The 27,975-nt window shown below is 44.5% G+C and overlaps 1 protein-coding gene and 1 long non-coding RNA gene across 3 annotated transcripts in view; one reads left to right on the top strand and one right to left on the bottom strand.

The window, feature by feature from the left end:
- Window positions 1–190: 190 nt before the first annotated feature.
- Window positions 191–18,453, bottom strand: KDELR2 (KDEL endoplasmic reticulum protein retention receptor 2). Its single transcript, XM_044979692.1, has 5 exons — window positions 18,250–18,453; window positions 6,856–6,956; window positions 4,894–5,052; window positions 3,185–3,437; window positions 191–1,417 (listed from the first exon to the last, which is right to left on the bottom strand). Exons 1-5 carry the CDS (start codon window positions 18,338–18,340, stop codon window positions 1,383–1,385), a joined length of 639 nt encoding a protein of 212 aa, XP_044835627.1. The 5' UTR covers window positions 18,341–18,453; the 3' UTR covers window positions 191–1,382.
- A 49-nt stretch (window positions 18,454–18,502) lies between these two features.
- The window catches only part of LOC123344004, a 30,698-nt gene continuing 21,225 nt past the window's right edge, over window positions 18,503–27,975 (top strand). For both annotated transcript variants that reach the window (XR_006572427.1, XR_006572428.1), the window contains exon 1: window positions 18,503–18,691. This is a non-coding gene — a long non-coding RNA (uncharacterized LOC123344004). The remainder of the gene's footprint in view (window positions 18,692–27,975) is intronic.

The following is a 27,975-nucleotide window of genomic DNA, read 5'->3' as shown; positions in this document are numbered from 1 at the left end:
TTTAAGATAATTTTCTAAAACATTCATACTAACAGATGTTTCTGTATTTAAAGATAATACATCTACTTTCCCCACAAACACCAGTACAGCAACAATGAAATTAATTTAAACCACCGTCTGTTACTACAACTGTTCATCCAGACACAGGATGATACAAAGCCGTAATTTAAGAACAAAGATACCATTTACACCATTTCATAAAATGTTTATTGAGGATGGTAACACAGGATAAATCATGCAACAGCTCAGTAAAAAAGGGAATAATTTAAAGACTATAAAGAATGGTAATTGGTGCTGCTGATTTTCAAACAAGTTTATAAAAATCATACTAATTGTCCAAAAGTGATACATCAAAAACCACTTGAAGCTGAACATGGACATTACTTGTAAAGTTTTCATTGAAAAACTGAAGACGTTTAAAATGATCACCTACAGATTACGGCAATTGACAACTATCATGGGTTATTCATCCTTATAGCTGCAACAATATTACTACTAATGAAAGTAGGGTTCTACATCCAAAACAGTTTAACCATCTTTTCCTGATTAAAGGACACAATAGAAATGTTTACCACTAAACCACACAGCCAAGCACCTTACCCTCTCTAACCTGCATTGCCACCAAATACTTTCTCACTTGGATTGCCTTCCAAGACAACAGATCAAAGACACAGAGGGTACGCACCCTGGTGGCCATAAGAAGGGACTCCCTAACATCCTTTAACAGCCTGTTTTTAAAAGGGAAGGAACCAAAGAGAGAAATCTCTAACAAAACATGACTGCCAGCCTTAATGGCACTGACATGTTTTCATAGGAAACTCCCTATCGGCACATGGCATAGCATACTGGTCACAAGAACTTCACATCAAATATCAGTGGGTTCAGATTTAAGTTGACAGATATAATTCACCTTTTGGAAAAAATAAATATAGTGGAATGAAAATTGAAATGAAGGGGAAGAATAATGATTACCATCCATCAGGCAGCACACGTGTGTGCACTGAAATAAATCAGTAATTTGAAAGAATCCTTGAAAATTTAAAAAAATTGTTTGTACTTATTTCTGGTCATAAACAACCTCACAAAACCTCACTTTTGGAACTATTCAAATTGAAACTACACACTGAATTTATTAATACAGTATAAGTTTCTTTATGTAAAAAATCTTTATACATAGTAATAAAAAAGAGAGAGGCAAGATGCATCAAACAGAAATCCGCTGGTTGTTTTTCCTCTGTTCTTACAGAGCCACTGATGACTACCTGTGCTAAAAAGAGTTGTATTTCTGACTTTCTGTCTCAAGCATCTTCGCCTTTGCTTGTGGTAAGGATTGTTCTGTCCAAGCATCCAGAAGGACAGATGCTGGTGATGATTTTTGGCACTTACGCTGGCAAACTGAGCTTCTTTCCTTTTAGTACTAGGAAAAAAAGAGAAAAAGTTACTAAATACATAGATGTATCCATGGACAAATTGTTGAAGTATGTGAAGGAATATAATTTATCAATCACTTTTTTGTAAGGAATGCTCTATAATCAGGTCCTCCTAACTCTCATCTCCCTGCCATGAAATTCCCTGGGAAAGTACAGTAACTCCTCACTTAACATTGTAGTTATGTTCCTGAAAAATGCAACTTTAACCAAAACAATGTTAAGCAAATCCAATTTCCCCATAAGAATTAATGTAAATGAGGAGGTTAGGTTCCAGGGAAATTGTGTGTGTGTGTGTGTGTGTGTATATACACACACAGTATAAGTTTTAAGTTTTAAACAAACAATTTAATACTGGTACACATTAGTTGAGGTGGAGGAGTCAGACGGTGGGATATTTCCAGGGAATGCTACTGCTAAATGATGAACCAGCAATTGGCTGAGCCCTGAAGGGTTAACTCTCACACTCTACTGTATAAGGCAGCAGGAAAGGAGGGAGGGCAGACACAGAAACACAGAGAGAGAGAGAGAGAGGCACATTTCCCCTTTAAGTATGAAGAGTGGGGTCAGAAGTACACTGCCTTATTAATTAGATCAGCAAGCTGAGACCGGACCACAGCTGCAGCTGCCTGGAAGCTCCCTCTGTCATGTGTCCCTCCTGCTCTATGGAAGATGGGGTAAGCGGGGTGCAGGAGCAGGGGGAGGGGGACACCCTGACATTAGTCTCCCTCTCCCCCCCCCCCAGCAAACAGGAGTCTCGGGGAGCAGCTCCAAGGCAGAGGGTAGGAGCAGCACATGACAGTGGGGGAGAGACAGCTGCAATTGATAGCCTGCTGGGCAACTGCTGCACAGGGAACTTAGGGGAGCTGATAGGGAGAGCTGAAAGGGGGGCTGTCGGTCCACCCTGGTTCCAACCACGCACCAGCTAGCTCCACCAGGCTGCTCTTCCTGCAAGCAGTGGACAAAGCAAGTGGCTGCCAAACGACGTTAGAAGGAAGCATTGCACAACTTTAAACAAGCATGTTCCCTAATTGATCAGCAACGTAACAACATTAACCAGGATGACTTTAAGTGAGGAGTTACTGTATATGGAAAGAAGAGACTGTTCCACTCTGCCCCCTTGCATACACATGAACATTCTTAAATTCTAGCATCATGAATTTTGTCAGGCCAGGGTATGATAACATCAATGAACCAGTAGTGGTGATCTACCATAGTGGGCCAAACCAAAGTAATAAGAGTCACAAATATGCAACTTTGGGGTGACAAGATGGGGGGAAATATGAGGAGGGGCAGAACAGCTAACAGATTCTACAGGGCTGATGGTTTCTTGGATCAACATAAAATACAATCAAATCTTATTTGTCCAGGAGGAGTTCTCCATCTTGAAGGACGCCCCTTCAGATTCGTACTACCAATTTAAAAACAGTGTGGAAGAGCTGTGCTGATTTTACAGGGTTCAGGAAGAAGGGATGACATGATTGTTCCCCCAAAAAGGTGCAATGTGAATACACTGAATTACATTAGTTTTAACTATGTCAGAGAGACTCATCAGAACCATGGTTCCACCTGTAGTGAAGATAGTTCTGGGCCTTTTGAGGGCCTATCAAAAAATGTACTGTAATAATTTACACATAATATTAACAAGTTGGTGACCTCAGTACAGACAATCAGTTAGAAAAAAGTCAATTTAACCATGCCTGACACTACAGGGTATTATAATACAACCTGATGCTGCCAGTTACTGTACTACTTACCTTTTGTAACATACAAATAGAAGAAGTCGCAGTAAAGAATGGTCTGGACCACACCAGCAACAACAGCTATGAGGTCAAAGAATCCTTCAAAATAGTAGCGCCAAATCCAATTGATTAGGTACAAGGCACGGTACAGACCCAAGAAGAAAAGATAGTGAGTGGTGATGGTCTCTGCTTCCCCAGTTTTACTAATCATAAAAAGCTGGGGGAGGATAGCAACTGATTCAAGGTAGATAGAGAAGGTCCACAAGATCTGAAAGAAAAAAAGGCAAATACATTCAATACCACTAATTTCCCTCCATACCTCTGAGTCAGGAAGATGTTAGGCAGTAAAAACTGAGGTCAAACCAAACAATTTTATGAACAAATAGAGTAATTTGACAAGTCCTCCTTGTCACAAATCCAGACAAAACCTTCTCGAATCAGCACAAGTAGGAAAACTGCATAGACCTTTGAGTTAAAGATTTGCAGCACCCTGAAATCCATTTAAGAGACTTGATTCTGTGAGATGTTGAGTGTCTCCAAATTGTTGAGGCCACTTTTCATCTCTCTGGATCAGAATTTAAACAAAGAATCTTAGGCTAGTAAATTGAGAATAAGTTCCTCCTATTTTCTTTCACACACACACACCTCCAATTAGGGCATGATCCTGCACAAACTGAAGTCAGTAGCAAAACTTCCATAGACTTCACTTGTTGCAGGGTCAGGCTCTAATTGGGGAAAACCTTCAGCTGACTAGAAGAGAATTCTTTTCCATTTACCTTATTAACTGAGGGGGGGAAAAATTATCAACCTTCAATTGTTGTGTACTCTCCAGATAAAAAGCAGACAAGAAGGTAAAATTCCATTTTATGCCTAAATGGAAAGAGCATCTAGCCTAAAGTTTTGCAACATCCATGGAAATCAAAATAATCGAGCATTTTAACACTGGCTGAAAGCTCATGAGTCAACAGGAAAAAAAAAAAGGAGAGATTTAAAAACAAAAATGTTGCAATGAAGGACATTAAGACAATATTAAGACACTTTCCTTAATGAAATCTGACAATCCTATGGCCTAGAAAAATTCAGTTTCACTCCAATTAAAATATATACAGGAGGGTATATTTTATACTATAGTGAAGCATTTATTTTCTGTGCTGATAAACGATAAACAAATTTACTGTATTTCTAGTATGGCTACAATTTCTGCAAATACTCTAGAAGTTTGTAATACAGTATAATGATTCAGAATTTTTGTAATTCTTTTTGGTTTCACCAGATGGCACCAAATTCTTACTGGCTGCCAGTCTGCTAAGCTTGAAAAATGCCCAAAAACATAAGACAAATGATATTGCTGGATTAATATCACAGCCATGAGTGTGAGGTAAACAATATATGCTTCTGTTTGATAAAATAATGAAGTGACCATCCACTGGAGCACTAAATTCAGCCTTTCAAGTGCCAAAACCTGTATTCTTTACACAGACTACATTCTGACTGAAGTTCAGAGAGTTTAAAGGTATGATAGGGGTGCAGTACCACTATATCTGTCATAGGATGTATTTTACAAATGGGCTTTTAGAAGTTTTATGTCCAATACACCCTCAAAATATTTTTTCATACTGAAACATTTCTAACTGTTGAAAGCATATTTTAAATAAAATTACATCATCTTTACATTATTATAGAAAACCAACAAACTTAAAATACCAGAAATAACCTCAACCAACCTCTAGAGGGGAGAAGTCATGATTGACAAGAAATGAGAGTCCACCAACAGGAACCACCAGAAACTCCACTCGGAATGTGTCATGGTTTCCATCGTAGGTAGCCTTAAATTTCATGTAGATCAGGTATACAGTGGCATATGAGCAAGCAACGTAGATAAGCTAATAAGGAAAAAAAACAAACAGAAAACAAATGTGATTGTACACCCTCTAACAAAAAAAAATACATTACTGTTTACAAAAAACCCAAACTTACTGTTTGTCTATATGACACTGCAAAAGAATACAAGGAGTGAATGGTGTTTTACTCCTCTTCATAGAGTACTAATTCAAAAGCCAGTAACTCTTGGTTCTACAATTTTAATCTAAATAATTATACGAGTTATAACCTGATGGCTTCTGTCATACAGGATTCAAGGCAGTTCCATTATAACTCTCTGTTTTCACATTTCACCTTTAGTTCTACATTTTTCCATACCTTACTTCTGGCTAATAGTGACTAAAGGAAGTTTCAACAAAACTCTTTCAGAAGTTTGAGTGGAGAGGACTGGGAGGAAAAATACATTTTCCCTCTTGTAGAAAAACTGTGAAGGGGATACCAAAAACTGCCAAACATTTAAACTTAAAAATTGTTCATATGCATAATCCATTACTAGTATGTGCTTTGGGACTTCTGAAAAATATGAAGTTACGAATAGTTGAAAATTACAGTGCAACATGCACATGGATATTAGAAAGTTTATGCAGTGATCAGAAACACAGATCTGATCCTCATGCATGGTCTGTCATGTAGCTATAGCATCACACTTACTCAATGGAGCCATTCTAACACTTTAAAAGCCACATAGCCTGGAGAAAGAGCACATGTCTAGAAGCCCTGAACTGTTGATTTCTATTTCTTTTTCCTTTTCTATCACTGATTAGCCATAATACTGTACACAGTGTGCTTTGTTTGATTCTATGCAGAAAATGTTTAAAAAAAAGCAAAAATTAAAAAGATAAATATATTCAAATATGCCCAGAGTAAGAAAACATGACCCCATGAATGTCCAAAGTAACACACATCAAAGTGAACGTGAAAGTTGAAGAAATATAGAATCATAGAATATCAGGGTTGGAAGGGACCTCAGGAGATCATCTAGTCCAACCCCCTGCTCAAAGCAGGACCAATCCCCAACTAAATCATCCCAGCCAGGGCTTTGTCACGCCTGACCTTAAAAACCTCTAAGGAAGGAGATTCCACCACCTCCCTAGGTAACCCATTCCAGTGCTTCACCACCCTCCTAGTGAAAAAGTTTTTCCTAATATCCAACCTAAACCTCCCCCACTGCAACTTGAGACCATGACTCCTTGTTCTGTCATCTGGTACCACTGAGAACAGTCTAGATCCATCCTCTTTGGAACCCCCTTTCAGGTAGTTGAAAGCAGCTATCAAATCCCCCCTCATTCTTCTCTTCTGAAGACTAAACAATCCCCATTCCCTCAGCCTCTACTCATATAATCTAGTGGTGGTTAGAGTGTTAGACTGGGACTCAAGATTCCGGGAGTGTGTTCCTGGCTCTGCTGTTAACTTCTTGAGCAACCTTGGGCAAGTAAGATTACTTGTTTTTACAAACAGTATATGGTTTATCTTACAATGTTGTGATAACTGATGTTCATAAAGCTCTAAATGCCATGATGAAAAGTCCATCTTATTACACAGCTTTTAACAAATTACTCATTTTCTATAGTTGCAGCTTCATCTGATTTAGATGTCATATTTCCTCATATTAATAGCTTATAGAAGGTTTCTTTGGTGGGAAAGAGTATTTGTATGGAGTGCAAATTTCCATATACTTTGTCTGAAGCTCCTTTGTCCTTTAAGTTACCAAAGCAGTAGACCATCACCTACCAGAAAAGGCTTTTGTTAAAGGAACTGTGTGCAAAACAATGACTAGCCTTTCTCACTTATGCAGAATACTGTACCTTCATAGATGTGTTATACAATGAAATGAATGAAGTGAAGAGATCCAGATAACGGGTAGTGAAGACCAGAGCAAAGAGAAGCTGGCTTTTCCCAGAAATACCTAAAGCAATAAATGAAATAATTATTATATATAACAAAGGACAATGTTTGCTGCTAAAGGTGTAGAAGTAAATGGTGAAAGCGCAGGATTGGATTTTCCTGCACAAGTGGATTTCCAAGTGGATTTCCCTGCACAATGAGGACAGAGACTGACTTCTCAGAACTAAGAGAAGCACCAATAGAGTCATGAGTTTGTGCATGTTAGTGATATCAAACTAAGGTGCACTGGCATCACTAAACTATGCAGTGGAAAAGGTGCCAGCATGATACAAGATTTAGTTAAAGTTATTAGAAGCCATACAGTTTGCAGATCATACTTTTGAAGGTTACGCCATCTGTTCAGTATCACCACTAGTGGTTTCTATATAGCAGAACTCAGTTATATTAGTAAGAATTAGCTTTGTATTGTAACCAGTGTTGTCACATGCCCTTATACATTAGCTACATACTGGACAGCTCCAAAGATGCAAGGATAGACAAGAGATACTGCATATTCCAAGGATAAGAGGAGCACGCAACCACCAGTTGCTTAGTGACTTGAAAGGAATTAAAGCTATTTTAACAGTGAATATGGCAATCTACTCTTACAGTTCAATTGCTCCACATGATTAGGCAAATAAATTTTATATAGAATAGTCAGAAAGTGTGCTTATTAGTATGTACAGTAACATTTACAAAAAGGACTTGTGTGACCTAGGAGCCTAAATCTTATTTTAAAAAATGACTTTGAAAATGGGATTTAGGCTTGTATAGCCAATCCTACAAAGACCGTGCAAGTGCTTAACTTCAGGCACCATGAGTAGTTCCACTGAAGACAGTAAGTCTTAGGTGCTTTTGAAAACGTTACCTGTAGTGTCCTTGCCTGATATTACCATTCTGATCTGATACTCTGATGTGAGCAGTGACATCACCTGCTCTACATTTGTCTTACCATATGACTATCCTCATTCCTGATTGTTTTGAGTGAAAGTAGTCTACCAAGTATTTTAGCTAAACAGATTAATCTGTTCAAAGGCTCAGAGACAGAGGGTAAGAAATATCTAGCATTTATAGATCTGTCCTGTTTTATGAGTTGCTATAAAAGTTAAAACCTGGCACTGCAAATCTTTACTCCTCTTTATTAAGGTCCATAGAATTAATTTCCCAGTAATGGCTTTTAGGATCAGGTCAGATCAAGTTCAACCATGATGCTCTCCATGCAGAGAGGGAAATGCTTTGAGTAAAGTTTCCCGCAAATAAAACAATGCTTTGCACCTAAACGAACTGTATTTATACAAAAAGTCCATATTACTTGAATAGCTTGATTATAATATTTTGTTAATTAGGTATTTTATTACAACTTTCATATGTAATAAATATTTATTTGGGAAGCTTAATACATTCTCTCTAGTATCAACCAACTGCCAATAATCTAAATCTTAGCATAATAAAGTAAAACCAAATAGACAAACACTATATAGTTTTTGTTTATATCTTTTCTAAGTTGGAATTTTGCAATCTCACTTTCCAAAAAAAGAAATTTATGGTTTAAGCCCCCACTCACCATTAGCCACAGCTGAATGGAGTTCTCAAGCCTTGAAAATGGCATTTAGAATATTTTGAATATAAAAGTAAATCCATTTATTTGGCCTCTGAAGTCCAGACCAACCAATGATACCTGGCATCAGGCTAGGTATAGAACCTACTGTAGACTTGAATCAGCCTACTGTGAAAAGTTAAGATTTGCAACAACCAAAACAACCAACCAACCCAAAATAACCCCCTCCAAACCGCTGTAGATTTTTTTTTTAAATCTTTCTAAAATAGCATTTTTTGGAGAAAATATGGACTTGTCTTTCCCATACAAGTTGGCTACAGCCTCTAGTAAGATTCAGTGATGAATGTGAAGTCAGTGCAGCTGGTCCCATGGAAGGTATTGATTCCAAGACCTACCAGATGAAAAAAGGTCAATTTTATATTAAAAATGTGCATAATACCCCTCTTACCCTGCTCATTTAGGGTATACGTCATGTAGTTTGACAGCCCTTGCAATTGCAGGTTATCGTTAACACTTGGCAAGGGATATTGCAGAAGAACAAATCAATTTCATGAGTTAATTTGCAGAGCAAACACTCTAATTTGAAATGGATTACAGAAAACAATCTGTACATGGCAGTTTTACTCCTGGGGAAATTCTGTGCCAAAAAAATTAAAAATTCTGCAAAATTCTGCATATTTATCAAAATATCACACCAGTTTCAATTATTTTGGCAATTTATTTCAAAATACCTGCCAGCAAGTATGTCTGTAACAATATAGACAGGGGAAAAAAAGATTCAGGAAATGTTTTTGGGTTTTTTGGTCCAATAGATTCCTTACTAGGCATGTTAATACAGAACTCTAAGTAATTCATTTAAACTACAATACAGAAACGTACTTCCCACATCCCTCAGAAGCAGTGCAAAGGCCTGGGGAAGTCAGGGGTACTGGAGGAATTGAGGGAGAGGGAAAGAGCTTGGGAGGGAAGCAGGAGGGTTGTTGAATGTAGGTGGGAAAAAGTATGCAACAGTTGTTTGGGTTTTTTTTTTGCAGGGGTGGGATTGTTAGAGAGTTGGGGAGCATCCCCCATGCAGACCCTGGTTGACCTCTAGCCTCTCCCATTCAGTCATGCGCATCTGCCCTTGTCCCCATGTGTCCCTGCACCTTGTACCCCCATTCTCTTCTGACCCTGAAGCCCTCTACCCCCTGCAGCTCCACAGCCTCCCTCCCCTGTCCTCATGTGTCCCTGCAGCCCTCCGCCAATTTAGCCCCTGGCTCTATACCATCACCCCACTAGTTCCTTAGCCCATGCCAATCTATCCCCCACCACTAACCTTTCTGAACCCCAGACTGTGACCTCCCAGCAACCCCATGTGCCGTTGTCCGTCCCCTGCCTCCTCACCTGTCCCCACTGTGAGGAATGCAGCCTCTTCCCCCTCCCTCTCTGCTGGCTGCCCTCTCTGCAGGAGCCACAGCAGCCCCTGGTAGGCGAAAGTGTAACTGCAGCACCTCTCCAGCAGAATCTATATTCTGCAGAGGAAAAAAAAATCTGCAGAGGACATGAATTCTGTGTGTGCACAGTGGTGTAGAATTCCTCCAAGAGTATAGTTCATGGAAGCACATTATTTAGCATGTTATATTGACTTCCATGTCATAAAAAGGACATTTATAATTATATTAAATAAAGTCAGCAGCAACATCCTGTATGGAGTTCCACACAAAGAGATTCCTAGTAATTATTTCTGAGTTGCTGTTTGGTGTGATAAATATTTTTCTGAAGCCCTAATTCAAAAGCTTAAATAAGCAGTTTGGCTATCCAAAATCTGCATTTTCTGCCAAAGCTCTAATGAACAGTACTACCTAAGTTAATTTGCTCTCCCCTTGGATTCCTTCCTCTCACTTAATCTAACACATTACTAGAACAATTAAAGGCAGGAGTTCTCAAACACTGATAGTGTTATTCACTTCTCATATACAGAAATTGTCTTGTGGTCTCCCCTTCCCTATCACAAACCACCTCCTCCTTGAGGCCTCAATCCCCATTTCCTCTCCTTCTCTTAGGAATCAGTGGCTCAATAGAGGTACATAGCCTGTCTCCCCTTCATTTCCAGCTGCTTTTTCAGGCCTTCAAGCTCTTCTTGGAACACAGACCTTGGACACACACAGAAGCAGACAGAAAAGAGGAATCAGCACTATGACTTGCCAGCTCTCCATGGTCCATAAACTACAGTTTGGGAATCACTCATTTGAGGGCTTTTGTTTTTTAATTATTTCTAATTTTCTCCTTACTTTGCGGTCACACAGTTAAACCATCTGTCGGTTTGCTCGCACCCTTCCTTAACGTCTGAGAAAATCATAGGGTGCATGCATATTTGGTGCTAAGTTACAAACTGCTCTAATAAACAAGCTTTGTAAGTGATAGCATAAAGCCCTCAAGATGACAGCTGGGTATTCATCAGTGACTGTTGAAGTGTTAACTGGTACCATTATAATGGGTGATGTGCTTCTGGAATGGCCTTACAGAGAAATTTGAGTAAGCTGATGTTTACAGAATTCTTAGAATATAACAAACACTGATATGACAAACTCCCACAGGAAAAATCATAGATTCATAGAAATGTAGGGTTGGAAGGGACCTTGAGAAGTCATCATGTCCAACGCCCTGTGCTGAGGCAGGATTAAATAAACTTAAACCATGCCTCACAGGTGTTTGTCTACTCTGTTCTTAAAAATCTCCAATGGTGGGGATTCCACAACTTCCCTTGGAAGCCTTTTCCAGGTCCTAACTACTCTTATCGTTAGAAAGTTTTTCCTAATAGCTAACCTACATCTCCTTTGCTGCAGATTAAGCTCATTATTTCTTGTCCTACCTTCAGTGGACATGGAGAACAATTGATCATCTTCTTTATAACAGCCCTTAAAGACTATTATCAGGTTCCCCCCTCACTATTCTTTTCTCAAGACTAAACATGCCTAGGGTTTTTTTAACCTTTCCTCATAGGTCACATTTTCTGAACGATTTATCATTATTGGTGCTCTCCTCCTGAGTAGAGCAGGACAATTATCTCCCATTTCTTACATAGGGCAGTCCTGTTAATATGCCCGAGAATGATACTACACTTTTTTTTTTTGCAACTGTATCACACTAGTGATTCATATTAAGTTTATAATCCATTATGAGCTCCAGATCTTTGTCAACAGTTCCACAACATAGCTAGTTGCTCCCCATTTTGTAGTTATCAACTGATTTTTTTCTTCTAGGTGAAGTACTCTGCCCTTGTCTTTATTCAATTTCATTTTGTTGAATTGGACCAATTCAACAATTTGTCAGGGTCATTTTGAATTCTAATCCCGTCCTTCAAAAAGCTTGCAATCCCTCTCATCTTGGTTTTATAAGCACACCCACCACTCCAATATCTGAGTCATTAATGAAAATACTGACTAGTACCAGACCCAAGACTGATTCCTGCAGGACCCCACTAGGTACATGCTCCGTGTTTGACAGCAAACCACTTAAAACTACTTTTTCAGTACAGTCTTTCTACCAGTTGTGCACCCACCTTATAGTAATTTCATCTGGACAGCATCTCCCTAGTTTGCTTATAAGCATGTATGTGGGACTGTGTCAAAAACCTTACTGAAATCAAGATCTAGCACATCTGCTGCTTCCCCCATCCACCAGGCCAGTAACCCTGTCAAAGAAGGAAATTTTGCCTTGGTTTGGCATGACTTGTTCTTGACAAATCCATGCTGGCTATGCCTTATAGCCCTATTAATCTCTAGGTGCTTAAAAACTGATTGTTTAATAATTTGTTCCAGCATCTTTCGAAGTATCAAAGTCAGGCTGATTGGTCTATAATTCCCTGTGTGCTCTATTTCCCCCTTTTTAAAGACAGGTACTATGTTTGCTCTTCTCCAGGTCTCTGGGACCTTACCGGTCTTCCAAGAGTTCTGAAAGATAACTGCTAACAATTCCAAGATTGCTTCAGCTCATTCCTTAAGTATAGGGTGACCAGATGTCCCGTTTTTAAAGGGACAGTCCCATATTTAAGCCCTCGTGCAGGTGTCCTGACTTTTTCTTTAAAACAGGCAAATTGTCCCATATTTTATGCCCCCCACCCCTCAGTATTGGTGGGTCCTGCTACTGACTGGATCCCTGCTCACCAGCCACCTGCCCACCAGCAGTGAGTGAGGGGGTCCAGTGGCTGACAATGGGGGTAGGTGTGCAAGGCTGGTGGCAGGGTGAAGATGCAGCCTGTGGGGCCGGCCGCTCCCTCTGCCGGTCCATCAGCGCAGCCCCCACTGTGTGCTGGCTCTCAGCCAGCAGGGCCCAGCCCCCTGGCCCATTTCCGGCCGGCACTGGCTGCGTGCTGTGAGGCCTGTGTGTATGGGCAGGCGCCAGGCAGCAGCCAGTTATGTGTTTCCCATCAGCTCACCCATCAGCTCTTTACGTGCTCCCCCTCTTTCTATCCTCTCCCTGATTTTCCCCTTCACCCCGCCCCCCAGTCCCATGGCTCCTCCATATCTCCCCCGGTGGGGCACATCTCGCTCCCAGCACAGTGCAGCAAACCAGCCCCTAGTTGGAGTGCTCGGCTCACCAACAGTCTGGCCAGCAGGCTCCTTCCTTTCCCTACCACCTCTGGCTTGGCTGGCACCTCAGGAAAGCCCAAGAGTCGCTGGCCTGGAGGAGCCAAGCACTGCATGTGCCAAAGCCCTGTGCAGCGCTGGCATGGGGAAGCCTCTCTACCACTCAGCTAAGCTCTGGTGTGGTGGTAGAAGGAGGAAGTGATTTCCAGCCTGTTGCATCCCAGCCCTGCAAGCTCCACAGCGGGGCTTAGCACCCTCTTCACCCATCCCCCTTGAGTCCTGCCCCTAGGCACCCTTCCCTGGCGATCCACCTCTCTGGCCAGGTTCACTGAAGCCCCTGTAGTCAGGTTCCCTGGGTCCTGGTGCACAATGCATCCTTAGGGCTTAACCCCTTCCTGCCCACACTGTAGCCAGGGGACAGGAGGCGGCTGGGTTATGTTGGTGGCCAGCAACAGCCTGAAGGTGTTAGCTGCCTTTCAACACTGTGCAGGCAGGAAGGGACAAGCTGCTTCCAACCACTGGGGAGGGGGGGAGAAGAGATGAGCTCTGCAAAGACATGGGCCAGGTCATCCCTTCCCCAAGTCCCCTTCCCCTGAAGCTGGAAGCAGCTCCTTTCCCTTCCCTCCCGCACAGTACCAAAAGGCTACTGCTGGCTACATTCTGGTGTGAACCCTGACAGAAATCGGGGGGGGGGGGGAAGAGGGCATGTGACCCTGCGTGCCCCCACACTCCATGTGTTGCTTTGAGAAGACGCAGTGCCCGGTTCCAGGAGAGGTGGGTCCATCCTGGGAGCCCAGCCAGGCATGGAGGGCGGAGAGCACCAGGCAGGGAGGGTTGGGTCGGTCAGTCAGTGTGTCCCCCTCCCCCCATGTGAGAGAGGTGTACAGGAGTGTGTCACATCTCCTTGTGTGTGTCACCCCTCCTAATGTGAACCCTAAAGCCTTAAAGATAGAGGGTAAATAAAAAAAATCCAACTAAGCAGTATTTCTTTTTGACAGGCTCAGTCAACTTGATGTTAATTTTAACATTTGTACTGCATTGTTCTGATTGATTGCCGCTGAACTTGCTTGAATACGAGTAATTTTACTAGGTGTCCCACATTCAGCATAGGGAAATATGGTCACCCTACTTAAGTACTCTAGGATGAATTTAATCAGCCCCTGCTGAGTTGAATACATTTAACATACCTAAACTTTCTTGACCTTGGTCTTTCCCTATTTTGGCTTACATTCCTTCCCCTTTGTTGTTTAATATTAACTGTGTTGAGTATCTGGCCACCATTAACTTTTTTAGTGAAGACTGAAGCAAAATAGGCATTAAACACCCGAGACTTCTTGATGTCATCACTTATTAGCTCTCCTTCCCCACTAAGCAGAGGGCCTACACTTCCCTTCATCTTTCTTTTGCTCATAATGTATTTACAGAACTTATCACTTTTTATGTCTCTTACTAGGTGTAACTCATTTTGTATCTTAGCTTTTCTCATTTTGGCTGTACATCCTTTTGCTTTTCTTTTGTACTCATCCTTGCAATTTGTCCATGTTTCAACTTTTTGTAGGATTCCTTTTCGATTTTCAGGTTATTAAAGAGCTCCTGAAGGAGCCATATTGGCCTCTTCCTATCTTTCCTTCACATTGGGATAGTTTGCAATTGAGCCTTCAATACTGTCTCCTTGCAAAACTGCCAGCTCTCTTGAACTCCTTTTTCCCTTAGATTTTCTCCCCACGACCTTTCCAGTTCTCTGAGTTTGTTAAAGTCTGCTTTTTTGAAGTCCACTGTCCTTATTCTAGTGCTCTCACTCCTTCCTTTCCTTAGAATCATCAAATCTATCATTACATGATCACTTGCACCCAAATGAATCGCAAGTGAGCCTCTGAAGAAAAGCCCACGGTAAAGTTATTCTCACTCATTGTTGTTAGGGCTTAGAGGCTAGAGCACTGAGAGAAGAGAAAAGAAGGATTTGAACTCCTTCCCCCTAGTTCCACCTGACTTTTCTTTAAGAAAATAAACCCTGGTAAATTTATCTCCATCTCACAAAAAGGAATAGATAAGAACATAAAGCAGATTTTTCCTACTAAAAGAGCTAAGGAAAAGTTAATTAATTTCCTTTTAGAAGAGCATTCTGGGAGTGGGAGGAGTCTGGAGCCCTATGTAACACATGTTATTCCACTTCTTGGTGCTAGAAAAGCAGCCCCCAGGAGAGATGTTACAACTCTGTAACTTACTGGAGACACAGGTAAAGAAAGGTTTGTTTGTTTCCAAAAACCTACTAACTCTGGAGAAAATGACTTTGGGGAACTGATAGCATTTTGATCATTAAGCACCTTTGGGGGAGGGGAGAAGGGACTAAATTCTATTTTATATTGTATGTTTGCTGATATAATAAGTACCCCAGTATTCCAAAAAGATCACATAAGAAGTCTGGTGAAGCAGGGAATTGAACCAGGATCTTCTGAATCTAAGGTTAGCACCTCAAGCAAAAGAAAATATAACCTTTCATCTTGGTCACTGGTTTCAATATAGCCCTTCTTCAATATCTCATATGCCTGGGTTAGAAGTCTTTTTAAACTCCCAATCTACACACCTTTCTCTGCATTTGTTTCTTGACATGGGGCCCAGTATTCCAAAACTCTTATTTGTATGACACATCAAGAAGGATTTGTAGAATTGGGCTCTTTGACCGTAAACTCTACTGGCAAGGATTATGTTTTAAGTAACATTAATCTGTAGGCCCCTTATAAATAGTTCTGAACTGCCATTGTATTTACATCCTAAGTTCATTGCTAGATAGCCTAATAAAGTTTGTTAGAAAACCAAGTTACTTATATATTGTGACAAATATTGTAATTCAAAATTGGTAACTTTAAAAACCAGTTTCCCCAAACTACCAAATTAATAGTGACTGTAGCTGACACAAGATATCAGTCTTTCCATATTCTTCACCTTTCCACATCTAGCTTGCTTGTTCATAGACTGCTAAATAAACACTCGATAAACTACTTTCACAGGGTATTAGACATTTCAATTTGGTTAGTGTGGCTTATAGATGCTTCACAACATACTGCCTGTACATACCATCCATTTTATCTCCCCATCCTCAGGCCCCTTGGGGCTCTTAATTTACAATAACTCTCTACTTGTACTTTGTTAGCCCACCACCTTAGCCATTCCTGCTTCACTATAAAATTAGTATGTAGGCAATGCTTCATGCCAACAAGTGACAGCAAGGACTAGTTACAGGAATACTTGCTCTCACTGAGGGCCAAAAGAAGCTCCAGTTGAAGGCCAGGCTGTAGGAGAATTGGTATTACCGATAGCTGCGGGGTGGGCAGATTATTTAATACACATATATGAAGCACCTAGACTGAATTACTGGAGCAGCAGTAGTTCTAGCTTTCTGGAACAATGTACACTGGTAGAAAACTGCTTCCAAAGCTATTTCCAGATAGCTCTACTGTTAACTGAGTGAAACAGTAGAAGCCCCATCACTTTTCTCTATGGATATAAATTCCATTGTGATAATTTAGTCTGATCTCCTGTATAATTGTCCCCAAAAAGATTCCTAAAGCATATTTTTAGAAAAACATCCAATCTTGATTAAAAAAAACTTCAAGTGATGGGGAATCCACCATGAGCCTTAGCAATTTTTTTAAACCACCACCCAGGGGATCCCTCCACACACTGGGGTTTCCCCCTACTTAAACACACACCAGTCCAGGGAAGCCCCACTCTGTAGCAGTAGAGAGTTAGGACTATGACTAGACAAAGCACTAATAAACGTACAATAGGAATCAAGCCTTCCCCCGATGCAGTGACAGTGAATTTACACAGCTAATTTATAGACCCATGAGAATAGTGGTTCTGAAAAGCTGACACCGTACAATCAGAATTCAACATCATCCCTCTTCCTAGCAGCTCAATCCACCACACCTTCAGTTAGCTGCCACGTCAGACTAGGCCAGGGATCCCAATGGAGAGCCTATTCTCAAGCCCGGATTCAGTCATTCGCTTCCAATTTTCTATTGCAGTTGGCAATATAAGTGAGAAACCGCTCAAAATCCCCGAATCTAATAGGATGGCAACGTAATGCCTTTTGAAAAAGGCGTTGAGTGCAAATTAGTGTGATTAGATATAAAATAGTAAGACTGCAAGAGAAACTTCAGGATTTGCAAACTGCAATGTCAGCTACTCCAAACATCTGCACCAAAGCCTGCCCTTTGCAAATTAGATCTGTGTTTAAAGAAGGAAAGTATACAGAGAGAGGAAAATTTAGGCTGGACACAGCTAGAGAATGAGCACAGCTCACTTAAAATTAAGGAATTAATCTTATTTCTGCAACTCGGATGTAGTTGTGCAAAGTGACGCTTGCCTGCCTTCCAGGAGACTCGTTCCTTTCCTCCTCCAAACCACCTCCCCATTCATTCGCTTTGCACTGGGCAGTTACATAAGGAATGAGCTGCACAACTGTGGGATGGAGGAAAGTACTAGTGCTTTCTGCAGCGCGTCAGGGACTGAAGCATGAGTTACTGCTTAAAGCCGCTAAATCTTTAACATGATCAGAGCTGTCACACGAGGAGGCAATGGAAGCGCATCGCCTTTATTTAGAGCTACCCCAGCCCTGGGGTATTTTTCGGGGGAGGAAGGGCAAGGACAGGAGTCTCCCTGGTTCACATCCACCCAAGCCTCCCACATTTAGGAAGGGGAAGTCTTCATGTTGTCTACACGCGGGGCAGCTCTTCAGAAAAACCTCCCCCTTCTCCCTGCTGCTGGGGATTTTGTGAGTAACCCACGAAGACCTGACAGTTCTCTCTCTCCAGCAGCTGGAGCAGTCAGCTATGTCCCCCCCCCCCAACGAAATCCCTCTCTCCCATCCCCAGCAAAGGCACCGCTCCCCACCTCGGTGCCCCTGGCAACTGAGGCAACTCCTGGGGCGGGGGTGCCCCACACCTGCAGGGGAGGGCAGAGGCCCCTGTGGAAAAGCGGGTTTCCCCACTCCCCCCCCCGGTCGGTCTAGTTCCCTCCCCGCATCGGAGGATCAGGCCCCGCTCCCCCGCGTCGGGTCGGTCCGGTCCGGTCCTCCCAGGGAACATCAGGCCCCGCTCCCTCGGGCCGGCTCTGGTCAGTCCGGTCCGCCCAGGAAGCATCAGGCCCCGCGCCCCCCAGTCCGCGCGGTCCCCCCGGGCACGCACCGGCGCAGGAGCGGGTCTTCCAGATCTTGAGCAGCAGGATGATGATGGCCGCCAGGTGGGACAGGTCCCCGGTGAGGCGGAAGACGTTCATGGCGGAGGCAGGGCAGCCCGGAGCCGGGGACCGAAGATGGCGAGAGCTCAACGGGCACCGAGCGACGTGGCCCGGAGACGTGGCCAGACAACCAGCGCGCCCGATGCACCCTGGGAAACCGGAGCGGGAGGCCCCGCCCCCACCGCAGGGGACACGCCCCCTCCTCTGCCCTCCCCCGCCTCGGGGCTGGGCGCGCTCGCACGCCCCTGAGGCCCCAGGCCCTTTTGGCACGCGCGGGAGGGGCGCGGCGCGAGGCGTGTCCCGTGAGCAGCGGACACGGCGCCTCCAGGCAAGTCACTCACTGCTCAGCCAGAGCGGCTGCTGCTGGGCTTGAGGAGCCGGGTGCACGAGGTAAATTCGCTCCCCCAGTACAGCCCTCACACTTGTTGTGTCCTCTCCCTGCCGCCCCCACCCCCTCATCCAGCAGCTTCATCTGCACTCCGGGCATGACTAGCTCTGCCCAACGGTAGCTCGGGGCTGTGCTTCAGCGCCCCAGGGTGCAGGGTAAGGGGGGGCAAGAGGTTTGCAGAAGATAGTCCCTTCCTGTCCGCATGCCCAGGGGTGCCAGACAGGACATACTGGTCTTGGGCCAGGGACTGTGTCTTCCACTGTGTTTCAGAAAGTGCCTGCCCCTCTTGGGGCACTCCTGCGCTCATCTCTCTCGCTTAGGGTATGGGTCACATCACTGGACTAGCTGACTTGCTCGGAGCAGGTTTCCTTTGACTTGGGCCTATTTTTGGAGTCTGGAGTCTTGCAAGTCAACTTAATTGCAAGTGCAGCATTTGTCATAGTCACTGGCACTCCCTGCGGCGGGCTAAGGGTATTGCCCTCGTATAAGGCTGTAATCTTGTTTGTAGACAAGCTATGTATGATTGCTTGATCTATTAGCCTCTTACATTGGGAACTCTGTGTCGGAGAAGATGTTCCAAACCAGAGAGGTCACAACTAATCTTGGCCCAATGGTTAGGGCACTAGCCTAGGACATGGGAGATTGTTCAGTTCCCTGCTCCACCACAGACTTCTGTGTGACCTTGGGCCAGTCATAGAATTATAGGCTATCAGGGTTGGAAGGGACCTCAGCAGGTCATCTTGTCCAATCCCCTGCTCAAAGCAGGACCAATCCCCAACTAAATCATCCCAGCCAGTGGTTAGTCAAGCCTGACCTTAAAAATCTCTAAGGAAGGAGATTCCACCACCTCCCTAGGTAACCCATTCCAGTGCTTCACCACCCTCCTAGTGAAAAAGTTTTTCCTAATATCCAACCTAAACCTCCTCCACTGCAACTTGAGACCATGACTCCTTGTTCTGTCATCTGGTACCACTGAGAACAGTCTAGATCGGGGTCCCCATGTGGTCCTGGCTGGCGGTGGAGCATCTGCTGAAATGCCGCCGAATTTCTGCATTTCAGCGGCGACGCCTCTCGATGACACCGTTTGCTGCCGACAAGCGATGTCATCGAGAGGCGTCGCCGTCGAAATGCCACAGAAATTCGGTGGCATTTCGGCGGATGCTCCACCGCCACCACGGTCCTTAGCCTGGTGCCCGCCAGACGAAAAGGTTGGGGACCACTGGTCTTGATCCATCCTCTTTGGAACCCCCTTTAAGGTAGTTGAAAGCAGCTATCAAATCCCCCCTCATTCTTCTCTTCTGCAGACTAAACAATCCCAGTTCCCTCAGTCTCTCCTCATAAGTCACGTGCTCCAGCCCCCTAATCATTTTTGTTGCCCTCTGCTGTACTCTTTCCAATTTTTCCACATCCTTCTTGTAGTGTGGGGCCCAAAACTAGACACAGTACTCCAGATGAGACCTCACCAATGTCGATCTGCTGGCAGTGCCCCTACTTATACAGCCCAAAATGCCATTAGTCTTCTTGGCAACAAGGGCACACTGTCAACTCCTATCCAGCTTCTCGTCCACTGTAATCTCTAGGTCCTTTTCTGCAGAACTGCTGCCTAGCCATTCGGCCCCTCGTCTGTAGCAGTGCTTGGGATTCTTCTGTCCTAAGTGCAGAACTCTGCACTTGTCCTAGTTGAATCTCATCAGATTTCTTTTGGCCCAGTCCTCTAATTTGTCTAGGTCCCTCTGTATGCTGTCCCTACTCTCCAGCATATCTTCCACTCCTCCCAGTTTAGTGTCATCTGCACACTTGCTGAGTGTGCAGTCTGCGCCATCCTCTAGATCATTAATGAAGATATTGAATAAAACCGGCCACAGAACCGACCCTTGGGCACTCCACTTGATACCGGCTGCCAACTAGACATGGAGCCATTGATCACTACACGCTGAGCCCGACGATCTAGCCAGCTTTCTATCCACCTTATAGTCCATTCATCCAGCCCATACTTCTTTAACTTGCTGGTCACTTGTGCCTCTCTGGCATGTCTACACTGTTCCCACCCCAGAAAAAAACATTTTCTTAACTCAGTTAGCTACCCACATCAGCTAACTTGGGTTAAAATAGCAACCTCAAGCTCCCCATACGTTGAACTCAAGCTGCCAACCTGAGGTAAAAGCCAAGTTGCTGTGTCATCACTGCTATTTTAACCTGAGTTAGCTGATGTGTGTTAACTATCTGGAGTGAGGAACACACCTTCTTTTGCAGTGTAGACATTCCCTATAAGTGTCTTAGTTCCCAATCTGTAAAATGGAGAAAATAGCACTTCCCTACCTCACCTTTTATTGTGACAATAAAAAACATTAAAGTTTGTGAAGCACTTTGAGATCTACTGATGAAAAGTGTTATTAAGATATAGGTATTACACTTACTTGAAGCAATATTAGGCCTCTCTCCTACAGGCTAGACATTCAGTATGACAATAGAGGTGGACAAATAATTCACAGCAGATAACAATTATTTTTGCTTTTTGTTTACAAACTGTCCAGGAGCAGACTGACTCTTGCACTTATTAATCACAACTATTTTGCATAATTTTTGTGAATATTTCTGGGGCTGTAGTTCATTCACTAACAGCCTGTGAGTACTCAAAATTCAAGCTGTGACGGGTAACATGTTATGTTGCCCACCTGCATTTGGATGACTATAGCCCCAGAATTGGGTTTTTGATGTGAATACTTGCTATTCTAACCCTAAATCTTACTCCCTCAGAATGGTAGAGACTAAACTTAAACAGAAGGGAGGAAGGGAGGCAGAGCAGTAGGATCAGAAATCAAGGAATAAAAGGCCCCTCAAAATGATTTGCCTGGTTTCAGAGGAAAACACATGGTGGATAATCATCTAGGGCAGTCAAGTATCAGAGGGGTAGCCGTGTTAGTCTGGTTCTGTAAAAGCAGCAAAGAATCCTGTGGCAGTGGTTCTCAACCAGGGGTCTGGGGCCCCGGGAGGCGGGGGTGGGGCTGCAAGCAGGTTTCCGAGGGTCTGCCAAGCATGACTGATGTTAGACTCGCTAGGACCCAAGGCAGAAAGCCAAAGCCCCACCACATAGGACTGCAGCCCAGGGCCCTGAACCTTGCCACCCAGGGTCGAAGCTGAAACTTGAGCAACTTAGCTTCACAGAGTCCCCTGTGGTGTGGGGTCCTGGGCATTTGCCCTGCTTGCTACCCCCTAATGCCGGCCCTGGCTTTTGTATGCAGAACATCAGTTATGGCACAGCTGGCCCCTGGAGTTTTCATAGTATGTTGGGGATGTGGGGGGGACTCAGAAAGTAAAAGATTGAGAACCGCTGATATAGGGTTTCATGAAATCATAACTGGAGGTGGAAAAGACCTTCTAGGGCATCTAACACCATCCCCTGCCAATGCAGGATCATTCCCTGCACTAATAACACTTTCATCTTCAAAGTGCTTTACAAACTTTTAATTAAGCATCAGCAAACTAATCCAACAATATTGGATACCACAGTCATGGGTGCTTTATAAATATGCTTAGATTGAAGTAGGCTTCCTCGTGTTTTGTCCTTATTGTGTCTAGTCTCTCACATTTTTGGCAAAGACCAAGCCAGTCATGCTGGGGTGATGTAATTACCAGACAGTTGGACAACATATGTAGGTAGGAATCTCTTTTTAAAAAGCTCTATTTGGACAAATGGGATGAGGGCAGCTTTCCTCACTTTCTAGGAAGCCTGTTCAAATGTCCATATTCTGACTTCTAATGCAGTGATGAGCTTCCAAAATCCTAATAACCGGTTCCCTACTTCGGCAGTGAAGGGGGTCTTCACTCACTCCGGCCTTTCGGCAGATTTTCGGCGGCGGGTCCTTCACCCGGATCGAGTGAAGGACCCGCCACCAAAGTGCCACTGAAGATCCAGTAGGGAACCGCGCGATGAGTACAAGCCCCATGTTAGGGTGACCAGATCACCCAGGTCAAATATCGGGACGCGGGGGGGCGGGGCGGGGGCAGAGGGGGAAAAAATGGCGGCAGAGCAAAAAAAAAAAAAATCCCCTACCCCCGATTCCTCCTCCCTCCGCAAGCGCTGGAGGGAGGCCCGGGAGACTCAGGGGAGCACGGGGCTGGGGTGAGTGTGAGTCCAGCCTGGCCCCGAGCAGGCAGGACTCAGGCGCGGTATCTGGAGGGAGAGTACGGGGTGGCCTGCGGGGCCAGGCAGCGGCTGTTCTCCCCACCTGGGCAGCAGGACTCGGGAGCAGCCGCTGCTGCAGCTCCCACTGCCGCGGGGGGAGGAAGTGGCCACTGGCCAAGCTCGGCGGCTGCGGCTCTGGCGCCCACGACCCCCCCGAGCCCAGGCCTGCTGCGGGGACCCAGCGCGCACGCTGCGCATACCCAGCCCCTGGCCACTCGCGTCTGGGCTGGCTGCCCAGCTGGTGCAATCCTGCGGGCGGCCTCGGAGTGGGGGCAGCAGGCCCCAGCCCCCCGCATCCCGCTCGGGTCCTGCAGGGGAACAAACGGGACTGGGCTGCCGATGCCTCCGCCACGGGATTGCACCAGCTGGGCAGCCAGCCCAGACGCGACTGGCCAGCCAGCCCAGACGCGACTGGCCAGGGGCTGAGCGCAGTGTGCGCGCTGCCCCGCAGCAGGCCCGGGCTCGGGGGGTTCGGGCCCGGGCACCAAAGCCGCAGCCGCCGAGCGCCACGTGGTTGGCCACTTCCTCCCCCAGCAGCAGTGGGAGCTGCAGCAGCGGCTGCTCCCGAGTCCCCTGCCCAGGTGGGGAGAACAGCCGCCACCTAGCCCCACGGGCCGCCCCCCTACTCTCCCTCCAGGTACCGCGCCCGAGTCCTGCCTGCTCGGGGCCAGGCCAGACTCACACTCACCCCGGCCCCGCACTCCCCTGAGTCTCCTGGGCATGGCATGCTTGGAAAGAGGCGGGGATTTGGGGAGGGAGACAATGGGGCAGTGAGGGGGTGGGGATGGGGGCGAGGATTTGGGGAAGGATCCAATGGGGGAAGGAGGGGGCGGAGTCGGGGCAGGGGAGGGCGCGAGCCCTTCGGGCTCCGGAGCCTTTGCTTGTTTGTCCAGTGTCCCGACCTAACATTGGTCGGGACGCGGGACAAACAAGCAAATATCGGGACAGTCCCGATAAAATCGGGACGTCTGGTCACCCTACCCCATGTGCCTGTCTCCCCCCCTCCCCATCCGACCCCAACCCATGTCCTGCCCCCCTCAGAACCCGCAACCCATCAAACCTCCCTGCTCCTTGTCCCCTGACCACCCCCTCCCGAGACCCCCCACTCTAACTGCCCCCTAGGATCCCACCCCCTACCCAACTTGTCCCGCTCCCTGTCCCCTGACTGCCCCAACCCCATCCACCACGACCCCGACAGACCCACAGAACTCCCACGCCTACCCAACCACCCATTCCTCATCCCCTGACCGCCCCCCCAGAACCTCCGCCCCCTTATCCAACTCCTCCTCCCAGCCCTGGCCCGGCCCCCTTACCATGCTGCTCAGGGCAGCGGGTATGGATGCCGCGCGGCCCACTGGAGCTCGCAGCCCCACCCCCTTACCATGCCACTCAAAGCAGCAGGAGCTGCAGAACTGGCCAGAGTGCTGGCACCGGCGGCACGGCGCGCTGGGGCTCTGCGAGAGGGGGAAGCGGGGGAGGGACCGGGGGAGCCTCCCTAGCTGGGAGCTCAGGTGGACCGGACAGGATGGTCCTGTGGGCCAGATGTGGCCCGCGGACTGGAGTTTGCCCACCCGCCGGCCCCTTTAACAACTGGTTCTACACCAGCTTCTAAATTTAACAACTGGTTCTTGTGAACTGGTTCTTGTGAACCAGTGCGAACCGGCTCCAGCTCACCACTGGATGTATGGCGTACTTGATAGGTATTTACATAGTGACTTTTGTTTTCTTTTTGAAGATAAAGTTGGGGTTTGATTCTAGTTTAATGGGGCTAGGAAGAGAAAACTCAGAAACCTTATATATGCCTTTCAAGTAGACCAGTGATATTGTCACCTGCAACATTTCATGTTGCAAACTTTCACCCAGTGTTTTTGAAGAAATTAAATCCTAAACCTGAAGAAAAGTCCTACCTAGGCTCTTATGACATTTATCACCATGGTACGTGCCCAATATCCAGATCAAAGATGCATCTACTACAAAGGAGTACTTTCACTCTTTCCAGCTCTTGCTGTGAAAAGGCAGTCAGGCAGAGGACAACTGTTCCTTTAGGCAAAGTAATCTAAGGACACTTTCATATGAGTAAGTCATCTAAAGACTACTGAGAAATAGGAAGTAGGTTCTTCCAGCTAGTTTTTTTTTTTTAAGTCATGGAAGCTTTTCAATAAACATATTTTGCACTCCAGTACACCCACTTTGAGAAAATAATATAACTGCTTTATTATTGTAGAAAGCTGATATCTGTTACAAAAGGGTTGCCATGCTTGAGAAAAGTCAGAAAATTCTTCACAAGCAAAATATTTTTATTTTGTCACTTGAAAAATAGTGAAATGATTCTAACTGCAACTTTTTTTTTCCTTTTCAATGTTTATCCTCTTTAAAGGGTTTACTTAGCACCTGAGTGTAAGCAGAATTATGATTTCATGTCAAATTATAATTCAGTTTATTATTGTTTATTGAAAGAAGCACCCACGCTGTGACGGGAACATTTTTACATATTTTCAAAGATGCATTATCAAGACAAATAAGACTGCCATCATGCTCTAAATACCAAACTCATAAGTCCAGCATGTCCAGTCCTTGACAAATTCCTTGATATCCTTAGGCCCTCTCTTCCTGTAAAGTGCCTCAGGAAAGATGGGCTTTGTAGTGTTTGGAAAGCTATTGGATATGGGCTCTGATGAACCAACCATCTTAAATAGATGGTCAAATATGTTTTAGGCACCATCAAATATATTTGTATAGATGGCAGCAAGTAAGGACCACATTTGAGGGCACAAGTCAGGTGTTGGTTACTCAAATCTAATATTTGAAGAACTATATTGAAATTCCAATGAAAATGGAACTACATCAATCATGCTAAGTGATAGCAACCATTCCATAGAAAAAACAATGTAAGTTAGACCATTGGTGTTTGCAGTGGCACCATACACCTGTTTTACACTGATGTAAGAGAGTCAGGTTCAGTAAGTACAATTTTCTTTCTTTCTTAGAAGAATACTTAGTTGAGCAACCAGATTTTGTTGATCTCTGGAGAAGTTGCTTGATCCAGGATTAATTGTATGGTACCTGGCATTCTAGGCATGGATAATTATCTGTTCAAATGCTTCTAAAGCTATGACTAAAATAAAAGTACTTAAATAAACAACTGGAACTGATAATAAATGTATCAAGGGCACAGAACTGACATCCTTCCTCTAACTGTCAAATATTCTCAGTTCATGCAATAGTATGGAGAGCTTGTTTCTAACCCACTTTCTTTTAATATCTGAAAAAAGTGCATTTTTTACCCACGAAAGCCCAAATAAATCTGTTAGTCTTTAAAGTGCCACCGGACTCCTCATTGTTTTTACAGGAGAGTTTTTCTGGGTTTTTGTTTGTTTGTTTTGTTTCAGGTTTTATCAGGTAAAACCTAAAATGAGAAGCTCTATTTAGTTCTTCTGTTCTACACCTTCTCCTCTGGCAATAAAAAATAAAAATTAAAAATTAAAAACTCCAAAGAGACTTCAGAATATAAGTGAGACACTGTTAAGGGTCTTAAGGTTAATTAATATCCACTAAAATCTTGAAGGTAAATGTGGCACGCCACCATTGCTAGCCAACCAAGAAATCTGACAATCACAGCTTCTGCATTTAGTACATCACTGCACAATCATTCTGATTGTAAGCCCTGCACAACAGGACTGAATCACGAGAAAAAGAAAATCCTCGTTAACCGGGATTACAAAAGCAGACTGAAACTGAAGAACAGCTGATGGTCAAAAAAAGGGGGGCAGGCACATAGACAGATGTATATTGCCTGTTTGCTAAAGTAAGGAAACAGTTTTGTTCTGACAACTGCAATGATTTATCTGCTTCCTGGTACAATTAAAGGACCAGGTGTTAACTTTGATAAAGCCTTATATGGTGCAAGCCAGCCATTGTCCCAGATTTCCAGTAAGGCAGTTGGGGTCAACTGAGGTACTTGAGATAAGACCCTTGATTTAACTAGGTAGGGGCTGAGTAGAGATACTAAAGTCATTCATGACAGACTGGACACTTGGCATAATAAAATGGATCTATGAGCACTTGGAGGGTCCAGAACATAAGAACATAAGAAAGGCCGTACCGGGTCAGACCAAAGGTCCATCTAGCAAAGTATCTGTCTACTGACAGTGGCCAATGCCAGGTGCCCCAGAGGGAGTGAATCTAACAGGCAATGATCAAGTGATCTCTCTCCTGCCATCCAGCTCCATCCTCTGACGAACAGAGGCTAGGGACACCATTCTTATCCATTCTGGCTAATTGCCATTTATGGACTTAGCCACCATGAATTTATCCAGTCCCCTTTTAAACATTGTTATAGTCCTAGCCTTCACAACCTCCTCAGGTAAGGAGTTCCACAAGTTGACTGTGCGCTGCGTGAAGAAGAACTTCCTTTTATTTGTTTTAAACCTGATTTACCTTGTTCTTGGGAAAGTTTGCTGGCTATCTCTATACTGTATTTCAGTGGAGGCTGTATATACTGATCCACAAGAGAGCCTCTTTTTCTGAAGAAAGCTTAAAGACGTTCTTGGGCCTGAGTGGGTTTGGTTAGAAGCTCAACGTGTGTTGGGAGTTTCCTATTTTGGCAATCACTTAGAGAGTTTTCCTAACTTGTACAGGTTCTAACTTGTATTAACCTGTACTAATTTGACAGTGTTCCTTAATGTAGGGGGCACAGCTCATCAAATGGGCTTTTTAGAGCCATTGTCTCCAGACGTGGATTAAGGGAAGAGTTGTCAGTAACACAAAGCTCTCCCATGCTTGTAGAAGACTTAACTCACAAAGTGGAGAAACAGCAACTAAACTTCTGGCTTTCAGTAAACCAAAGTAGTATTTTCCCATCCTTACATTCCTTGTGAATTTGTAGCCGAAGGGTACTGGCTCATTTAATGGAGGAACAAATGTCAGGATTTCAGACTTGGTAAAAGTATGATTAATATAAAGTGAAACTGAAAATTAATTTGAATAAAATGTAAGGATTGTTCCCAGACAGGTCATTTCATTTTAGTAGACTAAAATCATCCATAGCCAGACAAATCCTTTATCCCCACAACATTTTCAAAACTGACGGAGACATTTCTT

The sequence above is a fragment of the Mauremys mutica genome, chromosome 11 (assembly GCF_020497125.1).
Source record: "Mauremys mutica isolate MM-2020 ecotype Southern chromosome 11, ASM2049712v1, whole genome shotgun sequence".
Classification (NCBI taxonomy): Eukaryota; Metazoa; Chordata; order Testudines; family Geoemydidae; genus Mauremys; species Mauremys mutica.
Note: the sequence above shows the minus strand (reverse complement) of the source record. Positions and strands in the feature narration are given on the sequence as shown.